The sequence below is a fragment of the Formica exsecta genome, unplaced genomic scaffold (genome assembly GCF_003651465.1).
Source record: "Formica exsecta isolate Colony F162 unplaced genomic scaffold, ASM365146v1 scaffold117, whole genome shotgun sequence".
NCBI classification, from domain to species: Eukaryota; Metazoa; Arthropoda; class Insecta; order Hymenoptera; family Formicidae; genus Formica; species Formica exsecta.
In genome coordinates, this window is record NW_021848510.1 from 556778 (window position 1) to 575005 (window position 18228).

The 18228-nt window shown below is 34.8% G+C and overlaps 3 protein-coding genes across 5 annotated transcripts in view; 1 reads left to right on the forward strand and 2 right to left on the reverse strand.

Moving 5' to 3' along the window:
* LOC115240202 (nuclear hormone receptor HR96) overlaps positions 1-929 on the reverse strand; it is a 5332-nt gene extending 4403 nt beyond the window's left edge. Inside the window, exon 1 of one of the 2 annotated variants that reach the window (XM_029815207.1) lies at positions 196-929. In XM_029815207.1, coding sequence (XP_029671067.1) covers positions 196-333 — 138 coding nt within the window. In that variant the 5' untranslated portion in view covers positions 334-929. The remainder of the gene's footprint in view (positions 1-195) is intronic. The other variant, XM_029815218.1, reaches the window with a different exon arrangement.
* A 677-nt stretch (positions 930-1606) lies between these two features.
* On the reverse strand, positions 1607-10993 carry LOC115240429 (B-cell linker protein-like). 2 transcript variants are annotated; one of them, XM_029815568.1, is made up of 10 exons: positions 10825-10980; positions 9542-9604; positions 8775-8833; positions 7506-8122; positions 6961-7319; positions 6730-6868; positions 4423-4590; positions 3918-4091; positions 3470-3605; positions 1607-3108 (listed from the first exon to the last, which is right to left on the reverse strand). In XM_029815568.1, the coding sequence occupies exons 1-10, from the start codon at positions 10906-10908 to the stop codon at positions 2961-2963; spliced, it is 1947 nt and encodes a 648-aa protein (XP_029671428.1). In that variant the 5' UTR covers positions 10909-10980; the 3' UTR covers positions 1607-2960. The 2 variants fall into 2 exon arrangements, with proteins under 2 accessions (XP_029671428.1, XP_029671436.1); XM_029815576.1 differs by having other exon boundaries at positions 1608-3108; positions 3470-3608; positions 10825-10993.
* A 1295-nt stretch (positions 10994-12288) lies between these two features.
* Positions 12289-13656, forward strand: LOC115240443 (glutaredoxin 3). Its single transcript, XM_029815589.1, has 2 exons — positions 12289-12377; positions 12632-13656. Exons 1-2 carry the CDS (start codon positions 12328-12330, stop codon positions 13266-13268), a joined length of 687 nt encoding a protein of 228 aa, XP_029671449.1. The 5' UTR covers positions 12289-12327; the 3' UTR covers positions 13269-13656.
* The last annotated feature ends 4572 nt before the right edge of the window (positions 13657-18228 follow it).

The following is an 18228-nucleotide window of genomic DNA, read 5'->3' on the forward strand; positions in this document are numbered from 1 at the left end:
GGAAGAGAGCACAGACATTATAAACAATTAAAAGATTCAGTACAACAATCTGACTCGTTCCTCTAAAAACTCAAAAAATTGGATTCATGAATTGAAGATTTCTCAATGCGTTAATTAATCAATCTTTTCGAGTTTCCTCGAGGAGTGAATCAACCTACTGGAACTCTAAATCGAGGCAGGGAAGTGAAAATTCACCTTAGTCCTCAGCGCGTTCCTCCTGAAGAAGGCCTTGCAGCTTTCGCAGGAGACGGCGTTGAAGTTGTAGCCGAGCGCGCGGTCGCCGCAGACACCGCAGATCTTGGTGGGCTCCTTCGCCGGCTGTTCATCGTCCATTGCTCCTGGGGCGGCGATTAGCACGTCTTATCTAATGCAGGCGGAGTAACATCGTTCTCCTATATCTCTCTCCCGTCCCGCGCGACGAATGTGTTTTCGCTCTCTGACTCACAACAACATTGTTTCTTCTTCTTTTACAATTTAATGGCATCGACGAGTATTCGTCCTTGTTGCCATCAACTAATAAAGATTAACATTGTTTATCTGCATTCGTGAACACTTCGCCCGGAGACCAAGACGCGACTATTTATCGTCCGCGGCATCATCTTTCACTGCAAACGACGACCTCTTCTCCACGGTCCAACGCCCCTTCGAAGATCCACATGTACAAAAGCTCCTTAAGTGACCACTGGATCGCGTTCAATTGACGTCTCGGTTAATTGACGACAGTAGACGAGGCGCGGTGCGTACAAATTCGTCGTAAAACTCGTTCATCTCGCCGTCTCTTCTCCCCCCGATCCCTTGTCACTATCCGTCACCGAGAAGATACCACGCCGCCGTAATGTAAGTAGGGATCTCTCGCCCACGTGACCGCGGAGAGAATACCCGCGCGCGTCGTCCCTGCCTTTAAACGCGTTTCGGAGCAGATTGATTGTTTGACGAATTCCAAGCCGATTTTTCTCTTTATCTGATAACACATCATCGAAGCGTCGATAGTTTTCGAGTTATAATATTCTTCATACTAGTTTTCGGATAAATAATTTCGGGAATTTTGCTGAATTTTGATTTAAAGCTTTGTTATATACGATTTGCAACAAACTGCAATATTTTCGCTAAAATCGATTGCAAATTAGTCAGGGGCTTTGTCAATTTTTAAATTAAGGTCGTGATTCTGATATATAATAAATCAAGAGATATAACAGAAACAGCCCGATTTTTTATCGAACAAAAATTATTATCAAATGACATTTGTAATACTCGAATAGTCATTTAAAATCAATTAAATATTTTTCAATAATTACTGTGCAATAGAAATTTCTCTTACTAACAAATGTACTATATTATTATTCAATTCATTTATCGTAAATATTTTCTTCTCGAGCTTACTGAAGCTTATTATCGAACAAAAATTATTATCAAGTGACATTTGTAATATTCAAATAGATCATTTTAAATCAGTTAAATATTTTTCAATAATTACTTTGCAATAGAAATTTCTCTTATTAACAAATGTACTATTATCCAATTCATTTATTGTAAATATTTTCTTCACGAGCTTACTGAAGCTTATTCATAAATAATTTAAATAACTCGATTAAATATATATTGAACTGTTATATACTGTCGAAGACAGCATTAAAATGCAAAACAAGAAAAGTATACTGACAAACTCATAATATACAGTATCATTGCGCAAAGAATGTTCGATTTTACTTTTATCAATTAATAGTTTGATTCAAAGTTCACAGGCATCCATATATATAATTACATGCATTGTCGCGAGAACACAATATGCATATTCCACAAAAAATCTAAAATCAATCGATCGTAAAATTGCTTCACATTGCACAGAGATCGAATTCGCATATATCATTATTGTAAGAGACGTCGCGGTTACTTCGGAAATCATTTATCAATTTAGCCGGCTGGTCAGTCAACATTATCATTTCTATTTTTCTCAACGTGTAAGATAACCGTGATATCGAGATGTGTGTGCGCGTAATGATTCATGTTTACAAAATTGGATCGAGCGTGAACTTGATTAACACAGCGGGGAGGGAGGAGAACAGTACGACGAGAAATATAAACAGTCACATAAGAAGAAAGCGATAAGACGCATAATATTGCGTATTTCATTCATGGGCGTGTATGTATAAAAAAAAAACAAATCTTGTTTCCTAAAAAAAAAATTTAATTAAGTCTTGCGATATATGCACATATGTCATCACATTGATCCTTTGATGAGCCAAGAGGCTCATAAAAATAACCAACACAAATGCTGGATTACTAATCACTTTGATGTCATAGATTAAAGAACGATACATTAACTACAATTTTTGTGGATAAAAATACATAAATACTGATACGAGAGATAAACAAAATACACAATAGGATCTCTGCTTAAAGAAATATTCTCTATATTCTATAAGATTCTATCTTCATATAAGATCATTCTCTCAGAAGTATAAATCAGCCATAAATATATTTTCTACGTTAGTAAAAAAGATCAAGATATATATACATATATATTTATATATATTAAAAAATATGTATATAATACATTCCATAAGAGAGAGATCCGCTGCTCAATAATCGAGCTTACTTATATCACTTTATCAAGAAGGCACATATAATAAATTTGAAAATGAATTGTAGACAAACAGAGATCGAATCGGAAAATTTGTCTTAGCAAAGAGAGTAATAATGTCTTGCGCAAAATGCGATTACAATCGATTTAAATATACACATATTGTTTTAAATATATGAAGACACCAAAAAGGCACTGTTTAAAATTTTGTTCGTCAGTCCATTAATCTACCTACCTACGCATTTGGATACTGTTACAATGTCTAGCAAAAATGTTTGCTCGGCAGTATTGATACATGTCACGTAAAATTCTTATATACATCGAAATTATTGACAAATATTTTTTTTCTCATTTACAGTAGGATTGATCATAGCGAAAATTACTTTGGTGGAGTCTCAGTCAATTTCGTGCTCCCGATTTGCATACCGCTGCTGTACAGCATCAGTTCCTCCTTCATATAAAACGCCACGATCTCATCGATTGTCGAAAAAGACAGCTCGTTCACTTTTGCGGTGCCCAGTGCATATCTAAATAATTTAGCAAATACTCTTCTATATCAAACTTTGTTAATAATGAAAAATAGTTAATGAAAAATATCTTTGCATACGAGTTATTTTTTCACGTTTCCTTTTTGTTAACAAAAATAAAAAAAAAATAACGAGAGTGCTAATTTTCCAATCCTATAAAATGTTGATCATATAAGCATTTATATCCAATCATTTAAAAAAGGAAAGAAAATTAGATCAATATAATATTTTTTTCATACATAATATTTTTTTCAATGTGGAACCTAATAAGAAATTATAGTCCAATGCTCATGAGTAAACAAAGTATATGGACAAAAGATATTTTAACAAAACGATTAAATCCGATAAACAAAGTGTGTACCTATTGTCGGTTCTCTTCCTAACTGGAACATTATAAACCCTGTCCTTATACCAAAGGACCAAGGCTAAGGGATTGCCAACGTTCGTCGTCGATGGTCTCAATAAAAAATATCCATCTTGTGGGTTACTGTAAGTACCTTCTGAAACATAAAGTGTTATACATTTAACAGTTGTTTGATATCGAATGTGTTATTATATTTGAACTTTATCTTTCCGTAAATAAAAAAAGAAGTATAGGATATTTTAACAAGAGATATTTCTATTTTTATGATGCTTATATATTTAAAACTAAATATACAATTTTACATAGATGCAGAATATTCCGTAACCACATAGCGTTTTTCTTAATTTTAATAATTCTCTACCAAAATTTATAATCAATTATTTTCTTAGCAACATTTTATTATTAAATATAGTTTTTACCTAAAAAAAAATTGTCTAATACATACGTTCTTTGATGAGTATAGCCGCCTGTTCCCTCGTTATATTATGGTACCATGGTTTATCTACAAAAGATTGTTTGTCGGGCGGCGGCGGTAGCGGTCGCGTGGCTCTTTCGGTTGACAGCGAAGTATTACTGCCGGCATGAGGTAATGTGGCTGATTTTTTATCCGGTGATCGTTCTGTAAATATGTAAGAAAACCAAAATTAATATACAAGTAAATATTATATAAATTGATAAAACAATTATCACGAACTTGTTCAACGGCTACGTATCAATAAGTTTTTACATTTATTACAATAAAAAATAGCTCTAGACATTTTATATGTAATCAAAACACAATGTAGGCAATATTATAAATTGATATCAAAAGAAATATAATTCAATATTATAAAGGTATTAATTTATAAATGAGAGAAAGAAATTGCATGGTAAAGCATATGATTCTAAATTGTTGTATAGAGATAATTTTTTTTTTTTTTTCATTAAAACAAATCGATCGCGTTACTAACTTGCTAAATTAAGTCGAGCTTGCGTAAGGGCCGCCTGTGTTAAACATTCCGAGAGACTTGCTTGCCGGCGTACCGCTGTATTGAGCGACATATTCCGCTTCGTATCGCTCATTAAACTTGCCATTATCGCGAATTCGTCACGTATTCTTCGGCGGATCGCGAGTACGTCTATCGAGAGTACAAATATATCTTCATTGATTTCTCTTTATAATTAATATCTCCGACTGTTGTCTGACAACAATATTATATTGCAGCTACTAGAACTCGAACGAACGCAAATGAATTTTTGTTATATAATAATCAACGTCTATCCTCCCTGCGTGATCTCACTAAAACACTCAGCTCGAGCTTCTGGAGCTGCACTAATACGAGGAACGCGATGCGATCGTCGCAAGAATTCTGACGAAACTGAGATTTAACTCTCTAGGGCGAGCCTTTTAAATCATCGCGAAAAAAGAACAGCATTAGTCAATCCGTTGGTCTCTCGGCATGAGACATAGATGCATCCGAATAACGCATTTAAGAATATCTTCCGTATATCCGATTGGAAGGGTCAATGATCTTTTAGAAGCAACAAAGAAAATTTGATAAAAGTGTCTTTCACAAAAGGAAGATGAAATTTTCAGTAGTCTAGTGTTCTTATAAAATGATAAAATTGTTATTTGTCAGATCATGCACGCTCTATCCTTATTTCCAAGTTTTTAGATTGAATATATACCTAAATTAATATAAACTTTACAGTTTCTCATATATTCATATAAAAAAAAACATTAATTTTAATAACGTTAATTTATTATTAGATAAATATTTTAGTGTACGAATATTTTAGATATTTGGCTTTATACTAATAAATTATATTGCAACATATATATTATACGATATTGAAAATTGATGTGTATATACAGAAAGCAAAGGATTCATTTCCCAAATCTATTCCCGTCTCTCAACAGAATTCGACAACTTTCGAGGAGCAAAGAAAGAACAGATGTTCTATTAGCGTACACTCATGTGTTGAGCTACATATGATCGCATAATACATACCGTATCGGAGTAAATGCAATATATCGCCGAACAATGCGCTATTTAATCGTTTTATATGTACCTGGCGGCTCAGGTGGCTGCGAATAACAACACGTGGACAGACCTCTCTTGATTCGCACCATCATATCGGCGACCTCATCGACCAGACGTGTGCCCAGGCCACTTAGGAGCTGTTTGCTCAGCCGTAGATAAAAACAGGAACACATTCCATTACCTAATCTGGTGTTGCGTTCTTTATTGTCCTTTTAACCGATCACCGTTATCGTGTCCTTCCACACGTACGTTTTATCTTTTGGTCCGAATCGTTGATTAGAAATAGTATACCTGATGTAAAACTTTATATTCCACTTTTTATCGTTCGTCCTTACATTTTGTCTTTTCTTCCCGTAAAATTCTGTAGTTTTGTAGATATTATATTAATTCGCGAGTACGATATTCGTTTTTCTGTTCCGTCGCCGCGGCACTTCACCGATGAAATCGATTCTGTTTCTTCTCACTCGGATCGAAAATCTCCTGTGATTTGTTTCGTCGATTTCTCTAGAAATCTTTTATTCATATCGAAGGTCAAAGGTCTCTCCAACTTCCGCGTATGAAAAATATTGCGAACACCGCGAAAAATTGCGACAATATCGGTGACATATTGCAGCAGCGACGAAACATTTTTTCGATTCTATCGCAAATAGTGATATCTAACAACTTGTGAGAATCGGGCAACAATGACGGTGGCCAGTACGCAACTACACGCGATATCGCAATGGCAATGCGCATCAGGTTGCATGAGAACCAACGATAAGTAGCATTTGCCAAACACATGTTCGTGAGAAGCTGCTACGAGTGATTCTGCACTTGTCACAAGTCCACAGTAGCTTGCACTTTTTTTATTCATTGGACCGCATGTTCGGCAACTTGTCTCTTGCTCCTTTCGCTTAAATATTCCATCTGTTCCGTTTGACGTAGTAACAGGACGAATCACGTCCGCACAAATAGTTTATATCTAATCGCCTCTCGTTTTCCCTTTATTAGGCAGAATAGCGGTATCGGCCAGTAAAAATAAAGTTTTTCAATCGAATTTAGAATTACATCGATAATTACAAAAATTTGATTTAATAAATAACAATATTTGTATCCAATAATTAAGAAATTGTATCCTTATACACACAACTGTTACAAAAATATTACACTATATGTAATATTTTTGTAACAATTGTGTGTGGCAGATTAAAAATCGGTACCAATAGTTGCCATAATGCCAAAGATTACACATACCTTTGTGCTCCTCCGATCTGGTTTTACTAGGAAAAGTCGAAGGCGGTGGGGTCGGCGACAGTTTAGCGGGTAAGGGAGGCGGTTCTTGTTGAGCATCGTTTGTCCTTTGAATGGGGCTCAAGTAACCATTATCTTCCGGCTAACGCAAGATGATAATATCATAAATAATTCACCGATTCTCTCTCACGATTAATTACGATTCCAAAGTTGCGTTTATCGATAAAAACTCACCGTTTCCGTAATAGACTCATAAATCTCGTAATCCTCCTCCTCTTCCTCGTGGCTCGCGGCGCTAGGCGGTTTATAAACACTCTCCACTGATCCCTGACGACCGCTGTGCAACGACTGCTTGCTATCGACCCGCGAGATCTCGCTCTTCTGTTGTACTTGCTCGATGATGTTCTCGTCGAATGTTTCATACTCGTCCTCGCTCTCCTCCGTTCGCGCCGGCAAATTCGCCACAAGATCAAAATTTCTTATGGTGGCTGGCGGTGGTTTCGGTAATTCCTTGTCGAATCCTTTCTTGATTTCCACGGAGGTGTAGTCCTTGTTTTTCTTGGGCTCCGGCGGCGGTGGCACGGCCATTCTTCCTAGAGACACACATGATTCATAATATATACTCAGATATCGCCATTTGTTTAATCCTTTTGTTGCAAAGGAATTCGAGCAATGCAATATTTATTAACATCATGTTATTATCGATAAGAGAATCGCACGCGCGATCTATACCGAAAGAATTAACATGTAAATGCGACACGTTAACCTGATCAACTTACTTTGCGCTTTGCTTTGATCATTAGGAATGTATTGGTGTGTCTTCGGCGCATTATGCAGAAAGGATTTCTGCGGAAGTCCTTTGCCAGAAGCCGTCATCGGGATTTTCCGCGACGGCAATGCCTCCGGTTTCGGACAAATCGCCGGTTTCTTCGCCGGCTGGTCATTTCTGCGCTTTAACTCCTCCTTCAGTTTCTCGGCTAAAGTTTTCTCTATCTGGCTGTGTAACCTCGAGATATTTCTTGTCGACGGTAACTTCATCTCCTGGAAATTCGCATACATATTTTCCTCTTTGTCTTCACAGGAAGATTCGCAATTGGCATAAGTCTCTTCCTCTTTCGGTTTTGCTATTTTCTTCGACGATCGCGTCGGTATCCTACTAATCGGTATCCTATTATTCTGCGAAAACAGAATCTGTTTGTTCTTGATCAGACTCGGTTTTATAATCTCTTGCCTATCGCTCAAGGAATTATTTTCTTCTGGCGCCTCATCGTCGAAATCAGTTCCCCAGGAACCGCTGTCGCTCAAGTGATCATCGTTCTGTTGCACTTCTGTAATTTTATTTGGTAGATATTTTTCCGGAGACTTGTTCAGTTCTTGCACAAAAGTCCATAATTTTCTACAACAAATTTATTAATATAATTAACAAAACGTTTATATTATAAAATATTAATCTTATAAAATGTTAACTGTTTTTATGATAGAAGGATAAATTATAATAAACAGTATTTTGCGTGGAATACAATGCTGCGCAACATTAAATCGTAATGCGGCTGTAGAGTGGAATGATCGAACACGACCTACGCGGTAAAATTATGCACGACATGCAATCATCAATTAAGTAGTCGCGCAAAACGAATATTCTCGCGAACAAAATCCTTATAATGGTATCTTTATAAAATGCAAAGTTTGTCCAAATTATTAGCCACGTAATACATTCTTGATTTCATTGTATGTCAGCAGTTTTTTACTAACGGAAATTTATTTCAAGAAATACTAACAGATTAAAAAAAAAATGTAAGAAATGAGATTTAATAAAAAAAACAAGGTATCAATATATAATTATAAAACCGTTACTTATTACATTACGCGATACTTTTCATTTACTCGATATACACGAACACAAGAAGTTATTGGCGTACTGAATAATCAGATACCGTTAAGAACATGCTATGAGAAGCATGGGACACGATTCCACGAAGAGTAAAGAGAACAGAAGGAATACATAATATATAGTATAATGCGGACAGAAATAAAGCTGGTTCTCTCACCCTATCAGCGGACGCGTGAGGTCACTCTTCCAGAGAGCCAGCTTCCCATCCGTCAAGTGCTGGAATAATTACAATTAATTAAGGCATGGTTAAGAGCGCACGCGCCATCGTCGGTCGCCTCGAAATATTGCTGTTGCAGCCGGAAAAAAAGCAACCGGCAGCACGTTATCAATGGAAGTGGGCAGATAATTATTACTGTGTGTCAGTATATATCTCTATTATTATCGAGCCAGCGATTTCGAAAACGCTTTAAGTCAAGGAGGACATATATTATATTTTTAGTAACTTGATAAAAATTTATCTTTTTCGTTAAGAGAATCGCTGAATACCTTACATAAATAAATTATGTAAAAGACGAAAATATGTGTGAAATATGATAAAAGTACACATAATTTATGTAAAAATCTTCTATAAATCAAGATCAAAATATCTTTGTGTAAAAAATGAAACAATTAAGTAATTAAATCTCAATAATAATCAATATGCAAAAAAACCGTGTGTATTATTCAAAATGGAAAAAATTATTTTAATTATTGTTAATATAACATTTTCTTGATTGATAAATTTGTCCGATTACATCGTGAATAGTGTGAACCGCGAGGTTCTACTACCGCAAGGCACAGCTCCATTTTTAGGACACCCTATACATTCAGAACGACTCAGGGGTCATCGACAGGAACACCAGTGAGGCATCGCGAGCCGACAAATGAGACGTAACCGGGAAATCGCTAGCTCCGACGTCTTCAACATAATAATATTTTACTCACTAGCAACTCATCACCGTCGATTTGCCGTTTCGCCACCGCGTTGCAACATTCCTCCAGTCCGTTCTGGAAAACGGGGAAATATTTTCAGTCGACAGGATGTGTATGGTGTGCTGATAACGAATAAACACACACGTATAAAAGTTGGTATCTCTCATGTGTCAAGAAAGAATGTGCGTGACAATTGATAAAAAAAGGAAATGACTTATCAATAATGATGTGTCAGCGGAAAGTATCCGGATAAGAGTATTATATATACTATTTGTTTTCATCGAGTTTATAAATAATATTTCCTTCTTGGTGCAATAAAGTGAGATTAACTAAGGAACTTAATAAGACAAAATCAAATAAACAGTAATCTTTCAGTTGTATAAATATTTGTTTTAGAGATTTCATTTAATATAACATCTTTCTTGTGACTCTGAAACTAATGGGGAAAATAAAATGACAGTTAAGAAACGATAGAGTCGGCATTTAATTGTAATGTTGAGGAATTTGAGAAAGTTACGTAGAATCCAGAACGTGCACGAAGAAATGCAAAGATCCCTTTCGCCAGCCCCGTGTTCCCGGAAAATAAATTTTTTTAATTCTCGATGATGCGAAATAAATTGCTTTACTTATATGCAAAAAAGAAAAAAGATTTTTATGTTTATGTATATCTGCATTTCAAAATATGCCTCGTTACAATTGAAAACTTTAAAACGAAGGAATATTAAATTTTTCATTCAAAAACTGATCATTAATCGCGGCTCACCTCCTACGCTTTTCTGTATGTAAAATAAATGGACTGCACGGATAATAAATGGATCGCTTTCGATATAGGTAAAAAAGAAAAGTTATTGACGTGGAAGAAAATGTAGATGCAAGTAAGAAGAACGGACACGAAAGCTGAAAATCCAATCGCTGAAAAAACTTTCATCCCTGGATTCGTTCTCCTGGCTATAGCACACTGCGCTATAAATATACGCACCTCGCGTGTAATTTACCGCTAACGCACGCACGTGCGTCTCGCGTCTTTCGTGCCGTGTCTAGGTGTTCCCAGGCATTCCCCGCGATTCACCGCGGCGCGCCTTTGACAGTCAGTGGTCGCGACAAAACTGTCCCCGTTTACGTTCTACACTCTCTGCATCATCCACATTTTTCCATGCATTTCTATTTACATTGCTCCTCTCGCACGCGGATATTATGTTCGTACCTTTTCAAAGTACGATAACAAGGTACGAAAGGTATAATAAGTCGTGACGCGATCGTCGTTCATGATGCACGACGCTGCAAGCTTGGCTCACCTTGCGCAGCAGGCACAGCACCTCCTCCGTGTCCCAGACGGAGATGTCGTCGAGGGCTTCGCTTCGCGACGGCCTCTTGGACATTGCAGCCGCGAGGAAAAAAAAAGGGAAAAAAAACCGTCGCACGTGTACGTTCGCCGCCTGGCGGCATCTGTATATTGGCTGTTTTTGCGGCTGTGCAGCCGTCTGACCGCCAGTCCCCCCATCGTTCCTCTCCCCATCCTCCTGACTCGCAGCCACCACCCTCGCAAGACGAGGGCTTCGCTTCGCGACGGCCTCTTGGACATTGCAGCCGCGAGGAAAAAAAAGGAAAAAAAAACCGTCGCACGTGTACGTTCGCCGCCTGGCGGCATCTGTATATTGGCTGTTTTTGCGGCTGTGCAGCCGTCTGACAGACAGTCCCCCCATCGTTCCTCTCCCCATCCTCCTGACTCGCAGCCACCACCCTCGCAAGAGTTGTCGGCCATCCGCGCGATTGGTCACTTTCTCGCGGCGCACCTGCGCGCCAGGTCCGTCTCGAATTAGATGAGAAGCTTGCTTTTCACATTCCTGTAAAAACGATGACCTGCGTCAGTGTTGCAAATTTTGCATAAAATATAAAAAAAAAACATCCGTTTGATTTTTACTTATGACCTATATACTTACAGGATATCTCACGAATTGCGACCTTAATTCCGATGACAAATTCATTGACCAATTTGGAGTAGGTTTTTCCTTTGATAAAGATATCGAGATATGATAATTTAGTATGGAATATAGATGAAATTAGTTTATTGGAGCGAATTGTCCAGAAATTAAATTTTGTTTCAGAGGAGTTTATTATTCTTCTTTTAGTTACTGAAAATAAAGAAAAAAAAGCGAGTTATTTGTAGCAGTGTCTATGAATTTTTTTAAGTTGTCATCAAATATCTGTGAAAAAAATGATCCTCATTATAGCTTTTTGATACAAATAGCCTCTTTGCATTTTATAAAAGTTCAGATTATAGATTTCGAAGTAAAATTACAAATAAAAGGTAAAATATATTTTGGCATTATATTCCAAACTTTCTAATAAAGATGAAAAATAAATACATGCATATTCGTTCTACTCCAAAATTTTTGGCCGGATAAATCTTACAATTAATCTACAACTTGAGAGGTCCATTTTATTTTAAATAAGATTTTATATCTAGCATAAGTGGATTTCTTACAGATGATGAATATGCGATTCGACCTCAAATATCATGAATAACTGCAGTAAACCTTTTCTCTCTAATTACCATTAAATTCCTTTACATCTCGGGATTCATATTCCTCCGGAATCTCCCTCCGCGAGATTCCGATGACTGCGGCTGCGCCAAGGAGATGGAAAAATTCTGCAGCCATGAGTGTAACAACGGAGGTCGCGTAGACGCCAGTCTTCGGTCTTCGCTTCGCTACGTATCTGCGCGACAATAATCTGTCGCGAATCATTCTCCAGTTTGATATCGCAGTAAAAACGGTCCACGAGAAAAGGGTGACGCGATGACTGTCACCGAGCTGACCACCCAGCAAGAATTCGACGACTTCGTCAAGTAAGTAATCGGGAATACCGGCGGGAAAGTTTATAACCTCCTTTCACAATATTGCTGAAATAACTACATTTCATGCAGTTTATTTTTTAAATGATATATGTTATAATATACCGTAATTTTTTTACTCCGTGTATGTATCTTTATCGAAGTTCAAGACTAGCATATTTTCCTATGATAATTTTATCGGTATGCGAGTGTGATAGATGCTCTCTGATGTTTCCTGATTTTTTACAAGTGTATTTTTGTCGTTCAAGGTCCAAGGAACTTAGTGTCGTTCACTTTTACGCACCATGGGCGCAGCAATGTTCCCAAGTGAACGACGTACTCGACGAGATGACTAAGCTGGAGCAATATAAGAATGTCAAGGTTGCTAAAATCGAAGCGGAGAACGTGCCCGAGGTGTCTCTAAAGTCTGGAGTAGCTGTCGTACCTACCATCCTTTTATTGAAGAATAGCGATATCGTAGATAGAGTGGATGGTGCCAATGCTCCCGCGTTGACAGAGAAAGTCAAACATTATTTGAATAACAGCGATGCTCCGTTGCTGGATGTGGTCAAAACGAAGGAATCCCTTGAGGACAGACTGAAGAAATTGATAAATCAAGCGCCTTGCATGCTCTTCATGAAAGGAAACCCAGCTAATCCACGATGTGGTTTCTCTAGAACAATTGTTTCCACCCTAGATAATTATAAAACAGATTATAAGTCGTTTGATATATTACAAGACAACGATGTTAGGGAAGGACTTAAAAAATTTAGTAATTGGCCAACATATCCACAATTGTATCTAAATGGAGAACTAATCGGTGGATTGGACATTGTGAAAGAGATGGATGAGTCGGGCGAACTTGAAAGTATGTTACCAAAGAAGGATAGTGTGGAAACAAAGTGAATTGATAAATATAATTGTAAAAATAAAAAAGAGGAAATACTTAAATTATCTCTCTAACTTAGTCCATATTAATTATGGAAAACATCTTACATAGAAGCAAAGGCTATTTTCTGTAGGGATCATTTGTGAAATGTGTTATTAAATATATTATGTATTTATAATGATTTCGAAATAACGGGTTTTTTATTCACAAATCGTCAGTTAAGTTTCATGCTAAAATATATCATTAGAAACTTTACTGTAAATAATAATTATAATTAATATCCCACTATTATCGATATAATGTACAGAAAAATTGGATAAAAAAATTTATCATTTATATAAATTTTGCACAGAAGAATTACAACATATCATCGGAATTACAAATAAACAGTCTTTGTTTATATAATAAAAATCACTCGCTATTCCTTTCATGATATAGAGATTTCTTATTTCAATACTTTTCTTTTATTTACATAATCTGTTACCTTCAATCTTATATTTAACTCGCCTCATATTAAACGTATATCAACATATTCGAATTATTAGTCATAATGTATGAATATCTAGATGCGCATGGATGCAATTTTACTTAATTACCGTTTGTCGACGCTGTCAGATGCAATGATTGGCTATCGAATAGAGAATTTCTAGAGTCTCTTCGAAAATCTAAGAATTCTCTATCTGATAGCCAATCATCGTATCCGACACGTCGACAAACGTTAAGTAAAATTTAATTTCACGTAATAACATTAACGTCATCTTACTAGTTAATATCTTTGAAATACGCCACACAGATGTCGCTACAAATCAATATTTGTGTAATTTTGTGCAGCTTTTACTACTATTGTCAACTTCATGCTTTCATGCATTTTAAACCATTGTCGACGTAATTTCTTTTCATCTCTCATCAAACAAGGTATAAATAGTGCGAATATTAAAGGTATCTATTAAGAGGTGACACCCTTAAGGTAAGATATTTCGCAATATTTCTTTCTTCTTATTATATAATATAATATGTATGATAAATTAAACTGTATAAATTTGAAAAACAAACTGATGTTTAAACAGTTTGCTGATTTTGTGAATTGTATATAAATCTATCGCGCACGTTTGCGTATATTACTGTGATCAATTTTATATAATTACACAATATAATAATTAATGTATAATATTAAATATAATATGTATAACAAATATCTGAAAACATAATATTACTGTTATAGGAGAAGAATCAACAATACGATTAGAAAATGTTACAATTCATATCTCTTGATTAACCAACTCGCCAAGATGTAAATACGGAAATGGCCGGAATGTTATTAGAAGATAGTTTATCTCTCTCTCGTTACATTAATCTATTTGTGTCGTTGATCCCGCCAGACGGTCACGTAAAAAATAAAGTTATCACACGCGGTAGTGAAACCAACGACCGAATTTTTCGATCCTTCTGCGAGAGATGATAAAATGTGCGGGAATGGTAGCATTAAATTTGCTAAATCAACTGCCACGCGAGGGATATTCTTCTGCAAGATAGAACAGACAATTTCATAAACGAACGATTACCGTTTCTTGCAATTATCTTACGAAGCATTAAATACGGAAAATTAACGAAAAAACTATTGAATTACATTAATAAAAATTTAATTAAAAAAGAAAATCCTATCTTATCTGTATAAATTTTAATATCAAATATATATAGGCATACAAATTCAATATTTGACACGCGTAAATTTAACAGACCAGTTAAAAATATAGATATTAAATTCATATATAGATATAAATACATATCGAATATCATAATTAAAAGATGCAATTTAGATACAAAAATCTAGATACAAAAATTTATTATCGTTCGTCACGATAGGATGTATATGAGATTGACTAAATTTCTTTCTTATCTTCTTACGCCCAGTTAGACCTTGCCGGACGGCAAATGGTTTCGCGTTCGTTTACGTATTTCATTATTGGCAATCGACAAGTAACTGCAAAGATTATCGTCATTTAAACATTACAAATATAATTATGTAGGCGCTCCCAGCGAAAATATATGATCTTTGAAAATATTTAACATAAAACTTTTGAACATTTTTGAATGTGCAAAATCTTGCAGGCGTAATCGTACATCTCGTCAGTAATTTAATGATAACGATGTAATTACATTGCTGGCCTTATTTGAGAGAATTCAACCTTTACCGTAAATTAGAAAATTACCGTGTCAAGAGGAAAGCAGGAGTTACTCGTATCGTTCGAGCATGTTTTCCGTTTTATAAACCATCGAAAAGCTGGCGGTTTCAATCAAGCACATTTTGTATTTAATCCTAATCTTCATTAAAATCCGTTTTTTTCTCTCGATTTTGTGAAACCTGAATTAATTCGAAAATTAATATAATTTAATGGTAATATTGACCGTTTTATACGCCTTAGATTTATCCAGTATCAGTTGATTTCTTTCGCGGTTGTTTACCCTTTGAATTGTGCAATTATTTGTTATCGTTTGTCACGATAAAATGTATATGAGATTGACTAAATTTCTTCTTATCTTCTTACGCCCAGTTAAACCTCGTCAGACGGCAAGTGGATTCGTGTTCGTTTACTTATTTCATTATCACAATCGACAAATAACTGCAAAGATTTATCGTCATTTAAACGTTAAGTATGACATTACGATAGCCATCATACAAACTAAACAAAAATATTTCAATTAGAGTTATTACAATTAACATTCAAATGTATTAATCTATATTTGAGATAATGCATATATCAAACGCACATCTAAAAATAATTTAGATAATTTGTAAATAGATAAAAGAGAAGAGTTTTAAATAATTATAATCCTAAAATTTATTATTATTATAAATATTATTATATTAGAATTATTAATTTAGCAGAGTATAATGAGCAAATCAATTTTCGTTTAACAATAAGTTAGAGCTTGCCCGAGAAATAATTTCCATCGACGCGGTAGCCTGATTTTCCTCCTTATTTGCATTTCTCGAAGAAAGAGGGAAAAAGATGGAGAGAGGAAGAGAGGGACACGATGACGCAAGTGTATTACGCCTCCGCCTTTTGCTATTGATTCCCTGACGTCACTGAAGGACATCCTACGCAACAGGAGTCCTTAATCCTGCAAGGGGTTACTCTAAATTCCGCTCTCATATATACAGAATGCTCCGAAAAATTCGAATAGCGGGAATATTTACGTTCTTGTTGCAGAACGCCCCGCATGTGTTTCTTTTAAAAATAAAATAACTTGTTAGCATAACTGATCACTATGTACTCACATTAAAATGGATATCATTATCATTCTGAAAAGCTGTATTTGTTATGTGATACGTAATTAATCAACGTATGTAAAGAATTTATTTATGTAAAGAATTTATAATAATACGTTTCTGATCGAACCGATGGTAAAGCACTGCGAGAGTGCTTATTATCACATTTCTTTTCTTTCATCGCTAATATCACTGTATATGTATATTTCCATATTCAATGATCCGTTCCGAAGCTTGCAAAAACGATATGATAATGTTTAGCAACTATACGTGCTTAAACATTACATTATTAATATTACGCAAACAGATAATTACAATTATTACTATTGCACATTAAAATGGATATCATTATCATTCTGAAAAGCTGTATTTGTTATGTGATACGTAATTTATCAACGTATGTAAATAATTTATATAGTAATAATACGTTTCTGATCGAACCGATGGTAAAGCACTGCGAGAGTGCTTATTATCACATTTCTTTTCTTTCATCGCTAATATCACTGTATATGTATGATATATTTCCATATTCAATGATCCGTTCCGAAGCTTGCAAAAACGATATGATAATGTTTAGCAACTATACGTGCTTAAACATTACATTATTAATATTACGCAAACAGATAATTACAATTATTACTATTGATTTTATCTTGTACTCTCTTGTTCCGTATCTTATGAATTTTTGAATGATATTTCGTCATCCATCCATACATTTGATTTATTTTTCTGCAAATAATTTATTCTTGCAATTCTTGCAATTCATCCAATTGCTGTAACAGCATCAATTTATAATCATTATAGATATCTTATTCAATAATGCAAAAAATCAAGTCACCTTTGCTTTCACAAGTCACATTAAGCCACATTATTTTTTTAATTTAATAAATAATAAAATAAATTAAGAAGTAAAAGATAAAATCAACAAAAAAAAAGAAAAAAAACAAAATTGACATATAAGAAAATTTCTTATTAAAATTTACTCTATAATAGTTATATTATGAATTAATTTTAACGTAATTTATAATCATCTTAATAGTTGCAGATTAATCACTTACTTTTTTTACGTAAATATTAAATTGTTTTATCATCGCAAAAGTATTCTAGTGTCAATGATTAATTTTTGAGAAATGGACATTCTTTGTAATCACCTCTCTATGTGACAACATAGTTTTATTATGCCGACAGTTTACAATTTATTATGCAGAAATAATTTGTAAACTGTAAATTACCATTTGCAAAACAATCATGAGGCAATATAAAAATAAAATTGATATTAATCAAAGTTCAAACGAGATGTTTAAAGAGAGACAAGAAAAAATTGCGGTTGCAATTCTTTAAAATGTTTTCTTCTCCGAGACATTCCATTTTGTTTCCCTTTGTTTTGTTTAACTATTGATGATCCTCCGGATTAATTTTATGTACGAATTTTCATATTTAATCTGAACAACAATTTTTAGTGCCGTTGCAGTATGTAATAAAATATATAATTTCCGTTTTCTTATTTATTGCAAATAACAAACGACTTTTCAACAATGACCGACTCCCTTTTGCATTAAGAAAACTTGTTTCGCTTATTTGTTTAATTTATACTTACACAATTTATATAATTATTGATTGCAAACTTGTCAAAAATGCAACGGTTATTACACGGTTTCGCAAAACGTTGATTGACCTTTCTATGTTACATTATATATATATATATA